This window comes from Myxine glutinosa, chromosome 1, assembly GCF_964187855.1.
Source record: "Myxine glutinosa chromosome 1, kmMyxGlut1.1, whole genome shotgun sequence".
Taxonomy (NCBI): Eukaryota; Metazoa; Chordata; class Myxini; order Myxiniformes; family Myxinidae; genus Myxine; species Myxine glutinosa.
In genome coordinates, this window is record NC_136261.1 from 99,508,924 (window position 1) to 99,521,356 (window position 12,433).

The 12,433-nt window shown below is 46.5% G+C and overlaps 1 protein-coding gene across 2 annotated transcripts in view; it reads left to right on the plus strand.

The window, feature by feature from the left end:
- LOC137426778 (uncharacterized) overlaps positions 1-12,433 on the plus strand; it is a 48,715-nt gene that overhangs the window by 34,448 nt on the left and 1,834 nt on the right. For both annotated transcript variants that reach the window (XM_068115652.2, XM_068115662.2), the window contains one exon: positions 12,043-12,120. In XM_068115652.2, the coding sequence (XP_067971753.2) occupies positions 12,043-12,120 (78 nt within the window). The remainder of the gene's footprint in view (positions 1-12,042; positions 12,121-12,433) is intronic.

The following is a 12,433-nucleotide window of genomic DNA, read 5'->3' on the forward strand; positions in this document are numbered from 1 at the left end:
TCAAAAGAAACCATGATGTTTATCACTGCTCATAATTCGCCAAATTCCCCTTTTTGAACCACTACGAACTTGGACCAAGCAATTTTATATAGTATTTAACATTTCGATATTCAAATATACAAATGAGACTTGGGCAATTGTAAATGGCTATTTCCAGGCACTTGCGAAAATGTGGACATCACTTCAATGTTGTCCTCATGGATCCAATGATAGGTATATAATCCCCATGGAATGTTTCCAACTGTCCCAAGCTTTATTTTTGCTACAATCCACAATATTACAAATTATTCCTTATATGTGGATTCTTAGCTGAAACAAACAAAAATGAACCTGGGTTCTTATCCTCGAGCTGCCTGGGATGCTAAACAAGACCATAAAGTGTTAACAAGGCACACAATACAAGTCAATGTTCAGGGGAAAATAAATGGCAAAGACAATGTCTTACACTTACCGATTAAAACCAAATAAAAGTTTGCAGATTCAATATTAGGCCCATTGTATGTTTCACAATGCAGGTTTACAGTCACAGCTGTGTTCACACAGCAATACAAGGTTTTTGGCTGACCTGTGCACACACACACACTACTGCGAGACCAACACTGCACACGCACTACTACGAGACCAACACTGAAAACGGTTTTTATTTACACTCCATACTAATGGGAAGTACAAACTCAACCTTGGATCTCTACTCCAGTCCCAACTAAGACTAAATTCTCATTAAATGGTGTTCAAACCATTTCATGAGATGCTCATTAGGCCAAGATATGCCAAAGGAATGAGGACCAAATCCTCAGAAAAACCCCTAGTGGGCTGAAGGTGACTACTCGAAGTTGTAGTGCAGGCCACTGCTGATTTGGAGGAACTCCCCCAGGAGCCCCCGATCCGAACTCGAATAAAAAAAAATAAAAAAAATTTAAGACAGAGTAATTAGGCGGGCCATCAGGTAGAAGGGCTGGAGTGTGTTTCAGAGCAATCGGTTGGTAAATAAGGGAGTAGGGATCCAAAGTTTACCCCCACCCCACCATCTCTCCCAGGAGCCCCCATGATCCGAAATGGAAAAACCCAAACCTGAGCGAATGTGCAGACTAATGTCTTGTATTCACGTGACAAGTTTCAGAACAATCAGCTGGGGGACAAGGGAGAAGAAGCAAAAACAACAAAGAGCTAATGGACAGACTGATGGCCAAACATCACGACTCATTTTACAAGTTCAAATCTGGGAATCGAGATGAGATGACTTAAGTCTTGGACGATTTAGGGAATCTTGGTCGTAGACTTCACACCCATTGTACTGAACTTTCCTTAATAGCCTCGGGTCCAAAGCAACACTTGGTGAATTACTTACTCTACCATGTTTTGCAGTACTTCATGAATGTTACGCCAACTGCAGAAAACTTTGCCAGATAACAGTCCAAAGTTACTTTTCTCTTGGCAAAATAATTCTGTAGTTAAATTTAAACACCTTGATGGATTTTAACGACTCCCGATCACGCAATTTTGCCTCACTTCAGCATGCATGACATCTGCCAAACCAAATTCTAAGCACGCTTTGCTTTTGACACTTCCCTCCACAAAAAGTTGGCCAACAGCCTGGAGGTTATGAAGAAGGGATATTTGAGCTTTGTTTAGACTTTAGAGCAATAGAACCACCTGCTCACTTTGAGAGCATTGGCAAGTCATCTCCCCCTGCCCTTCCCCATGAGGGGGAGGGAGGGTTATTTGTGCACTGGCCGTGGGTACTACAAACGGGTATGCAAAAGTTGGTGGATATCTGGCCAGCTGGTTTTTCTTTGATTTTCAGGTGTCCATTCATAGAGGTGCTTTATTTAATATAGTAGGATGCAGAAGAAGGCATCGCAACATGGTGAAAATTTTAGATTTCATGTTTGTTCCAAAAAATATATTACTAAAATGAGAAGCAGTCATCCACGTGTCATGCTTCTTTCCAAAGGGTTACTGCTGTCATAGGATAATAAAAGAATATGGTTCTGTTGGAAGGATTAATTAATTTACTTGGTTGGTAACCTAATGATTGGTTTACTTCCAACAAAATGTGTCCGTTTAATCTTAGAGATTACAGTTTAAAAAAAAATCGAGACTCTCGGATTGAGTCAGGCACTCAAGCTTTATGGAGTTGCTCCTGCTATCGTGAGAGCAACAATGGTACCATTTGAAAGGTACAATTGATTTACTTGGTAGAAAGAATATTGATCCATTTACTTGAAACAAAAATGAAAGTTCGTTTAACCACAACGAAGCCGGTTTCAATAGCTTTCTAGGAATGAAACATTTATTATTGCAAGCCAGCAGGAACCGTTCAAGGCATGAATAAAGCACACAACACAATTATATTAAGTAATATTTCTTGAAGCAATTTTATATATATATATATATATATATATATATATATATATATATATATATATTGTTGCGGATCTCACCGTCGGCCCCTTTTCCCTTTACCAAGGAGGAATTAATCCCCTTGTCTGCGACTGACCGACGTGAGTCCTGAAGCTGCCCAGCTCCCTCCAGAGAGGCAGGTGAGCAAGCTCGTTCGAGACCGTGGACAAGATGTTAATTTGCCGAGCGGATTAGCAGCCGCGGCTCGAACCATTAACAGAAACTAGACCCGATTCTGAACGTTGGCCAAAGGTGTTCAATGTGGAAACCTCTAAAGCGACCGAATGTGAAGAAGCAAAAGGGGTAAAGAAAGAACACAGGGATTTATTAATTATTTACACACAACCAAAGCAGGGAAGAAAAGAAATGTAATTTACAGGGAAATGGAAGGAGCAGAAGGACACAGAGCAATTTCTAGCTTATCTATACAGTCTTACTTAAACCCCAGGACAACACTGACAAAGAGACGACATTCAAACTTAGACGAGTGGGGGAGGAAGTCAGGAACGAATGGCTGGAAGGAGGAAGGTTCAGGTGGGACTGCAGAACGGCCGGGCCGGGAGCGAGTCCCTGTGCGCAAATCAGAGCGACTCTCCACACTCGGGTCCACACGGCCGGGATGCTCGCAGCAACACGTCGGAGCTTGTCGTGGCAAGGCTGGTTGGAACAGCGTCTCCTTTCCCAGAGCTCTCTATTCGGGCTCCTTCAACTCTCTGGCTCCCTCAATGACTTCGTCCTTCACCTCTTTCACCAAGCAGTCCATCCACTGAACTCTTGCGCGCATCTCTCTCCCTCAATCATCTGCTGGTGGGGGTGTCGCGCCACAGGTTATATAGCCACGCCCTACCAAGTCATGGCCACACCTTACCAAGCCGTGCCCACCGAGTCCTGGTTGGGCGCAAGGGCTTCCTGGCTCCACCTCCTGAAGACGATGGGCCGGCCACGCCCTTCTCCCCCGAGTTGACCGCGTGCGCAATGGAGTTTGGGGTAAAGAAAACAGCGCAGAAAACCACCCACAATTGTTGCGGCGAACGCCACCGTACTGGCGCTTTTTAGGAGGCCATGGGGGTGTCGGAGGGATCCTATCTTATTTCATTTCGGTGCAATGCAGTGTCAATTAATGGGAGACAGAGCCTTAAACTAATACACATAATAAGGAAATAACTATTTAGAATGGTATATGATTTTCTACGTGCATGCGATGGACTAACTAAAAGGACGACCTTTGACCTTTACACAACGGAGGTATTTACAAGAATCACTAGAGGGGCGTATTTACAAATGGGATTCTCAAATCCGCAACACTGCACCCTCATCCTCATCCTCCAAGCACGGCCCCGGCCTATAAATCTTAACTTAGTGTGGCACGTAGGTGTAATTCCCTCTACAATTAACCTGACCCTGAGTGCGACAGTTTTAAAACACAAAGAAGTATGTCCCTCTGCTGCATTGCACCCTACCTAACAGATTCACACCCACAGGATAACCAAATTGCGGAATTAATTCTCAAACTAAACATGAACGGTGGGGAGCATTATTTACAAGTGACGCTAATTGTATTTACACTGCAACCCAGGACCTGCAATTTCCTTTGGGGGAAACAAAAAGAAAATCCTGTGGGAGGGGAGGAGACAGCATGCACTGCATCGACGCACCAGCACCAATAAATAGCACCAAAACACCGAAGCACCATAAAGCACCAGAGTGCACAGTCACCATAGTTCCATAAAATAAAATAAATAAAAAACTGATGCTGGTCTTCCTCTTCGGCTCCCTCTGCTGGCCGTTGTTCTTCCAGATGTTGTCAACTTGTTCTTCTTACTGGCGGCCTATTTGGTGGATATAAAAAGCACAGAACGTGTCCATTTTTATTTATGGCCCACAGGGGCTGACTATGGGTGGTTCACCTGTGGGCTTGGTGCCACCTCACCGGGTCCGCAAGCAAGATCTTGGGCCACCGTGGCCGGTCCCAGCAGAGGGGGCATGCCCCAACCCGTGGGGTCCATGAGTGGTGCTCAGCCACAGACATGTGGTCCATAAGTGGTGCATCGATGCAGGCAGCTGGTTGCGAGGATTCGGGCACACCGATGCGGCTCCTCGCACGCTCCCCTCAGTGCCCAGAGAGCACGATCCATGGGTCGGGGAAGGAAGACAGAGAAGACAGGTGAGTGAGGGGTAAGGGCGCAAGGGTACACATCAAACAAGGCAATGCAGAATGAGGGGCGAATGGGAGTGAGCTGAGAAAGGTTCGTCCCTACGTACGCCCCCCACATGTGACCTACACTGCCCCCCTTGCCCCTCCCCGTATTTACAAAAGCCTACACATTTACAAATCCGTCACTACGTCTCGTCCTCCCCATATCTCCCCTATACCAAATTCGTCACAATCCCACTAAAGCACATACAAGGCTTTCATCCGCAGCTCAATGTAATACTGCTCTCCCCTCTGGGCTGGTGCTCCTGCCTCACACCTAGCTCGCCTTCGCGCTGTTGAAACCAAGGCATTCAGAATCATTGGAATCTCCCACTATGAAGCTAACTCCAAGGGCCTCTCACTCACTCACCGCAGGCAGGTTGGTGGTCTTTCCGTCTTCTCCCTCCCCCCCCGCCCCCCACCCTTCCCATGCCTCCTCCCCCCTGGCCCTCTCCCTTCCACACATCTCCCTGCTCTCGGATGTTGTGTTTGTGTGCTTCCCCTTTTCTCCCCATCTTGTCTTCCGCTCCCTCTTTTTGTGTATTTTGTTTGTCTGGTCGATTTGTTTGTGAAGTAAATGTTAGCTCTTTCACGAGCCTCGATTCAGTATACCAAAAAAAAAAAAAAAAAAAAAAAAAAAAAAATCCAAAATTTGCCATCACCAATTCATCATCAATCCTCATGAGGGGGGAGAGATGGAACATCAGCATAATGTCACACCCACGTCATGATGCGTCTCACATTCCAAACATTTACACAAAAATAACTAAAACATGGCATGGTGTGGAGTTACGTCACCTCAGGTGAGTGGATGTAGATGGTGCGAGGAGATTCCTAATCCTAACTATCCTCTAAATGACACACACTTTACACTACCTGGGGTCTTTCCCTGCCAATCAATTGGCCATCTTACTCTATGCGGTTTTAAGAACCAAATTCCCATTGACCAAACTGTGGTGCTTCCTCAATTTGGGGTCTCACTCCCCCGATTCAACTCCGTGCCTTTGCACAATTTCAGGACTGGATCGTGTGGCTCTCCCAGCAGGTCTACCCACCGGCACACCACCACTGCAGTTGCCTCCGAGCTTACCTGCTCCTTACCTAACCTATCTACCTGGGGAAGGCCCTCCTTGGCGCTTACCCCACTCGATGCCCTCTCTGGCACTGGGCTACCCGGGTCCATCCTTTGGATCCTCGGGCCCCATCGACAACAACTCTACCGGCTCCCAGAGCCCACCTGCGGCCTCACCTGGCCGACATCCTAACAGTGGCGGAGTGCCCATTTAACTACACACACTAACAGGCCACACACCCAGCCATTTCCACGACACTAATGCACGCATCCAAACACCATTCTTCGACACGCACCACAGATGCCAATATCCAACCACAATTTACCTACTCCCTCGACCTAACTCTTAAACTACCCTCCCCGGGTATTCGTGATAGGGTCCACTTTTCCCCCATTCACACCTTCGCACCATCCACTCCACTCCACACTTTCCACCCTACTCACTCCACACCATCCATTTCATACTCCATGTATTCCATACTCCCATTCTCCATACACCTGTATTTGCACACCTGTGCATCACACCTGGTGCTTCCTGCACCCTCCTTCCTCCAGGACCATTTGCTCAACACTACACTCAATCACCATTACTCACTCATACACTGCTCCATACACCTGTTCACTTGCACACCTGTGCAATCACACCTGGTGCCTCCTGCACCCTCCTTCCTCCCAGGTTTCTTCAATCATTCAATACAATGCACAACCACTATTGTTCCTCATGCACTGCTCCATACACTTCCACGCTCAATACAACTCACAATCACCTCACTCACTCACTCATCCACTGCTCCATACACTTCCGATTCTCAAACACATGGCATCATCTGATAAACCTGGTTTCCTGCTAACTTGGTGCTCCCCGTCTTCCCTTTAAACTAAGCACATCCCACGTCGTTATCATCCATTCTAACCTCTCTATGTCCCCGACTACCTGTCCAATGTCGCTACTTACCTCTACCGCTACCTATGGTCATCTCTAGGTCCCTATACATTATCCAAACCCTCCCAGGCTAGTTTTCACTGCCAAACCCCCTAAAACTATAGCTCATGTGCCCCGTGTGCGGGGGCTGGTGGATTTGCCATCGCATCACATCGGGCCTCTTCTACTATCAATTTGGCCCATCCAATTTTTTTTTTTTTTTTTTTTTGTATACAAGATCGAGGCTCGTGAAAGAGCGAACATTAATCACACAGAAAGACAAACAGACACATAAAACAAATAACATCGGGAGCGGTAGACAAGATGGGGAGAGAGGGGGAAGGACACAAACAACATTTGAGAGCAGGGACCGAGAGACATGGAGACATCGAGAGATCTGTGGGAGGGAGAGGGCTTTGGGGGGGAGGCATGTGAAGGGGGGGGGGGGGCTGGGAGAGGTATAAACATATGGACACTGCCAGGATTTCCAGGGAAGAAGTTGGAATTTCAAACAAGGTGGATCTGGGGTGAATTAGTGGGGGTAGAAAAGATCAAGGTTTTGGATGGGGGAAGATAAGAGATGGTGGTGAACAGCTGTTTTAAAGACCTGGAGGGAGGAGTGGGATTGAAGGGAGTGTGGGAGTGTGGGAGTTTGTTCCACAGGCGGGAGAAAAGAGGAATGAAAGAGTGAAGGTGAGCAGAGAGCCGAGATTTCGGCAGTTTAACCATCAGAGGGTTGCTGGCAGATCTTGTGCGACCTGTAGGAATATTTGGGGGACAGAGCACAGAGAGCTGGGGGAGCAAGGCCGGAGAGGTCCGTCCGGCAATTCCAGCCAATCAAAAATTTGCCAATCACTGCCAATCATTCTACCAATCATCAATTTGCCAATCATTACTGCCAATCCTATCCACTATTTTCAATTTCGGATCCAAAACACTTTCATCATCACAGTCCACTATATCTGAGCCTCGGTGCGTCGTTACCTCATTAAAACTCGGCTTCGCAAAGCCGAGCAATGAATTCGGGTGGTTTGGTCGCCTGCAGATTGAGTCCGTCCGGCATTCGATTCAGGGGAGGCGGTTTGGTCGGGCCGAGATTCCACGCACCATCTCGGCGCGGATCCTTGCGGCCTCCGGCCCGATGGCTCGATCCCGCCTCGTCGGAACCCCGTCCCCACAAGGGGGCACCGTGCCGCTTCCTCTTACCTGCCCTTGAACCGGACCGGTCGCCTTGCCCGGCGAGGCCTGGACTCAACCGTGCGGGGTGGGGCCAGGCCCGAATCGGCAACGATGCTTCGAAGAGAAGCGATGCAGCACCGATCCGCGCCGAGCCTCACATCCAACAAAGCGCACCGCGCCCCGAGTGCTTGCCTCGGCTATCCGTCGCCCTAAACGCTGCTCCGGTCCACGTCGATGCCTTACTCGCATGCTCACACGCATACGCGACCCTTTTTACACTCACCAAGCCCGGCGTTCCAACGCCGCCCGTACATTTCACACACTCCGTCCATTCCACCACCGCACTCCCTGTTACACACCACACCTCTTGCGCACACATCGTTCGCACACTTCGTTCCACACCTCTCCTCCGTTACGTCCTCTGCAACACTCCCCATGGGCGTGCACTCTTGCATCCACCCACTCACGCGCTTCCATGGGCTCTCCCACACCCGCGCCACAACCAACTCAGGTGTGCTTTCTCGCACACTCTCGCCGTACATCCCAAGCATGCATCCTCGCACCCGCTCCTCCACCAACTCACTCTCCGTGTCACACTCCGTACACTCAGACGTGCATTCTCGCTCGCACTCGGTTTCACACTCGCGCTTCGTAACACGCTCATTCCCCGATGCACACTTTTTTTTTTCCACAAGCGCGCCATTCGCTTTAACACAGCACACAAAGGACCTTCCACGAACGCCCGGGTGCCATATCGACCCCAATCGCGCGACAATTCTCTTCGTGCCAAACACTCTGCCGAAAAACCTCTTAGCACCATATACAGCTAAATAACTATTTAGAAGGGTATCAGGTATATGATTTTCTACGTGCATGCGATGGACTAACTGAAAGGACGACCTTTGACCTTTACACAACGGAGGTATTTACAAGAATCACTAGAGGGGCATATTTACAAACATGATTCTCAAATCCGCAACAATATATATATACATATATATATATATACAGTGCATTCAGAAAGTATTCAGACCCCTTCACTTTTTTCACATTTTGTTATGTTGCAACCTTATGCTGAAATAGTTTAAATTCATTTTTTCCCTCATCAATCTACACTCAATACCCCATAATGACAGAGAAAACAGGATTTTAGAAAGTTTTCAAATTTATGAAAGAAAAAACTGAAATATCACATCGACATAAGTATTCAAACCCTTTGCTATGACACTTGAAACTTAGCTCAGGTGCCTCCCATTTCTCTTGATCATCTTTGAGTTGTTTCTACACCTTGATTGGAGTCCACCTGTGGTAAATTCAATTGATTGGACATGATTTGGAAAGGCACGCACCTGTCTATATAAGGTCTCACAGCTGGCAATGCATATCAGAGCAAAAACCAAGCCATGAGGTCGAAGGAACTGCCTGCAGAGCTCAGGGACAGGATTGTGTCGAGGCACAGATCTGAGGAAGCCTACAAAAACATCTGCTGCATTGAAGATTCCCAAGAGCACAGTGGCCTCCATAATTCTTAAATAGAAGAAGTTTGGAACAACCAGGACTCTTCCTGGAGCTGGCGGCCTGGCCAAACTGAGCAATCGGGGGAGAAGGGCCTTGGTAAGAGATGACCAAGAACCCGATGGTCACTCTGGCTGAGCTCCAGAGATCCAGTGTGGAGATGGGAGAAACTTCCAGAAGGACAACCATCACTGCAACATTCCACCGATCTGGGCTTTATGACAGAATGGCCTGACGGAAGCCTCTCCTCAGTGAAAGACACATGAAAGCCCGCGTGGAGTTTGCAAAAAAAGCACCTAAAGGACTCAGACTGTGAGAAACAAGATTCTGTGTGTGTGTGTGTGTCTTTGTTGTGTGTGTGTGTGTGTGTGTGTGTGTGTCTTTGTTGTGTGTGTGTGTGTCTTTGTTGTGTGTGTGTGTGTCTTTGTTGTGTGTGTGTGTGTCTTTGTTGTGTGTGTGTGTGTCTTTGTTGTGTGTGTCTTTGTTGTGTGTGTCTTTGTTGTGTGTGTCTTTGTTGTGTGTGTCTTTGTTGTGTGTGTCTTTGTTGTGTGTGTCTTTGTTGTGTGTGTCTTTGTTGTGTGTGTCTTTGTTGTGTGTGTCTTTGTTGTGTGTGTCTTTGTTGTGTGTGTCTTTGTTGTGTGTGTCTTTGTTGTGTGTGTCTTTGTTGTGTGTGTCTTTGTTGTGTGTGTGTGTGTCTTTGTTGTGTGTGTGTGTGTGTCTTTGTTGTGTGTGTGTGTGTCTTTGTTGTGTGTGTGTGTGTCTTTGTTGTGTGTATGTGTGTCTTTGTTGTGTGTGTGTGTGTGTGTCTTTGTTGTGTGTGTCTTTGTTGTGTGTGTCTTTGTTGTGTGTGTCTTTGTTGTGTGTGTCTTTGTTGTGTGTGTCTTTGTTGTGTGTGTCTTTGTTGTGTGTGTCTTTGTTGTGTGTGTCTTTGTTGTGTGTGTCTTTGTTGTGTGTGTCTTTGTTGTGTGTGTCTTTGTTGTGTGTGTCTTTGTTGTGTGTGTCTTTGTTGTGTGTGTGTGTGTGTGTGTCTTTGTTGTGTGTGTGTGTGTGTGTCTTTGTTGGGTGTGTGTGTGTCTTTGTTGTGTGTGTGTGTGTGTGTGTCTGTTGTGTGTGTGTGTGTCTTTGTTGTGTGTGTGTGTGTCTTTGTTGTGTGTGTGTGTGTCTTTGTTGTGTGTGTGTGTGTGTCTTTGTTGTGTGTGTGTGTGTGTGTCTTTGTTGTGTGTGTGTCTTTGTTGTGTGTGTGTGTCTTTGTTGTGTGTGTGTGTCTTTGTTGTGTGTGTGTGTGTCTTTGTTGTGTGTGTGTGTGTCTTTGTTGTGTGTGTGTGTGTCTTTGTTGTGTGTGTGTGTGTCTGTGTCTGTGTCTGTGTGCACACAAACATTAGCCACCACAACAGCAAAACCTGAGTCCAGTTCCAATGTTGAAACATTGAAGGGCAGTGCACTTTTCCACAGCTGCTTTTGAATTTGTCAATATTGAAATTGTCCAAGAATCTAGGATGGAAAGGTCTAGATGTGTGTAAATATATATAAATACACACACACACTATTTTTTTTAATGAACAGGAATTAAATTCCTGCATGTGAGTGATAAATTCTGACAACCCTGGTGTTGGGTTAGCGGTTAGGGTGCCGGCTTGGGATCCTAGGGTCCTGGGTTCGAATCCCGGTCGATCGCTGAATTAACACCAGGGGGGTTGACTCAGCCTGTCATCCTTCCGAGGTTGGCAAATTGAGTACCAGCTTGCTGGGATGAATGATCATGGTGTGTACCCTGGTTTACAATAGGTACACTGTGTCCCTGCACATCGTAGGAGGCGACTAAGGGTTGGCGTCAGGAAGGGCATCCGGCCATAACACATTGCCTCAAACAGGGAACCATGATTGTCATGGGGCCCGCAAGGCTAACCCCCGCTCTAGCGGGGAAAATGGCCTTAAAACGATCATTCATTCATTCATTCATTCATTCATTCATTCATGTGGCTAGTGTGAAAAATTCTGACAACCTGGGACTCGAACGAGGGACCTCCCATCACTTATGCGGTGACAGCCCACCGAAATTTTCCACACTTAACACTGCGAGCATAATATAACGTGTGTGTGTGTGTGTGTGTGGAGCACACAAACATTAGCCACCAACAGCAAAACCTGAGTCCAGTTCCAATGTTGAAACATTGAAGGGCAGTGCACTTTTCCACAGCTGCTTTTGAATGTGTCAATATTGAAATTGTCCAAGAATCTAGAATGGAAAGGTCTAGAGAAGTACAAACAGCCCACAATCTGCATTTAGGCAGGCCTACCTACCATGTGACGATCCAAGAAAAATTAGAGTTCTTTCCGCATTGACCTATCGTCAAATACTCGGAGAACTGCAAAATAATTAAATCAAGGAAAACAAAGGGGGAACAAGTGCCACGTCAGCAAAACTCTCGTCTTAACATGTTAAATTGAGAACTTGGCTTAAAGATCCATCGATTAAAGATCGTTTTAAAATACGGTCTGATCTGAAAGGGACATGGTCAGGATCGCCACAACCAGATACGATGTAAATTTAAATCATATTTTGCTGAACAGCACCGTGCCACAGGAATGAGAAATCGCCAGAAGGAACAAATTGCGCACGAATGATACAAGACATCCCTTGCAATAGTTATTGGACATGTTAAATTTGGATGGAAAGAGAAGAAAATTCAGACTCATCTACTTTTGTCGGCTAAGATGATTGAAGATGTTTTCTAATGTACTATGTTTAATTTGCAGGAAAAGGAAGGAGGACCAATTGACAAGCAAGTAGCACGAGCCATTTTGGAAAATACCGACGTGGAGGCAGCCACAAAGGTAAATAAATACGGGTGTGTATGTAACTGCATTCATTTTCATTGTGAAAACTTTTTTTATCCATGCAATTTTAAGCCTTTGACCCCCCCCCCCCCCCCCACCGACATAATTAACTATAACAGCACGCACTCTTCGACGTCAACCAATATGCCTCTATCCACATTATACACAGTGGTACCACGCTCGAGTTAAATGCTTTCAGCTGTTCAAGTATCAACATTTTTACCTGACATGACCTTTGACACAAAAATGTAATAACTTGATCGTTGCATTATGATATATACTTAGACCAAGTTTGATCAAAATTCACATT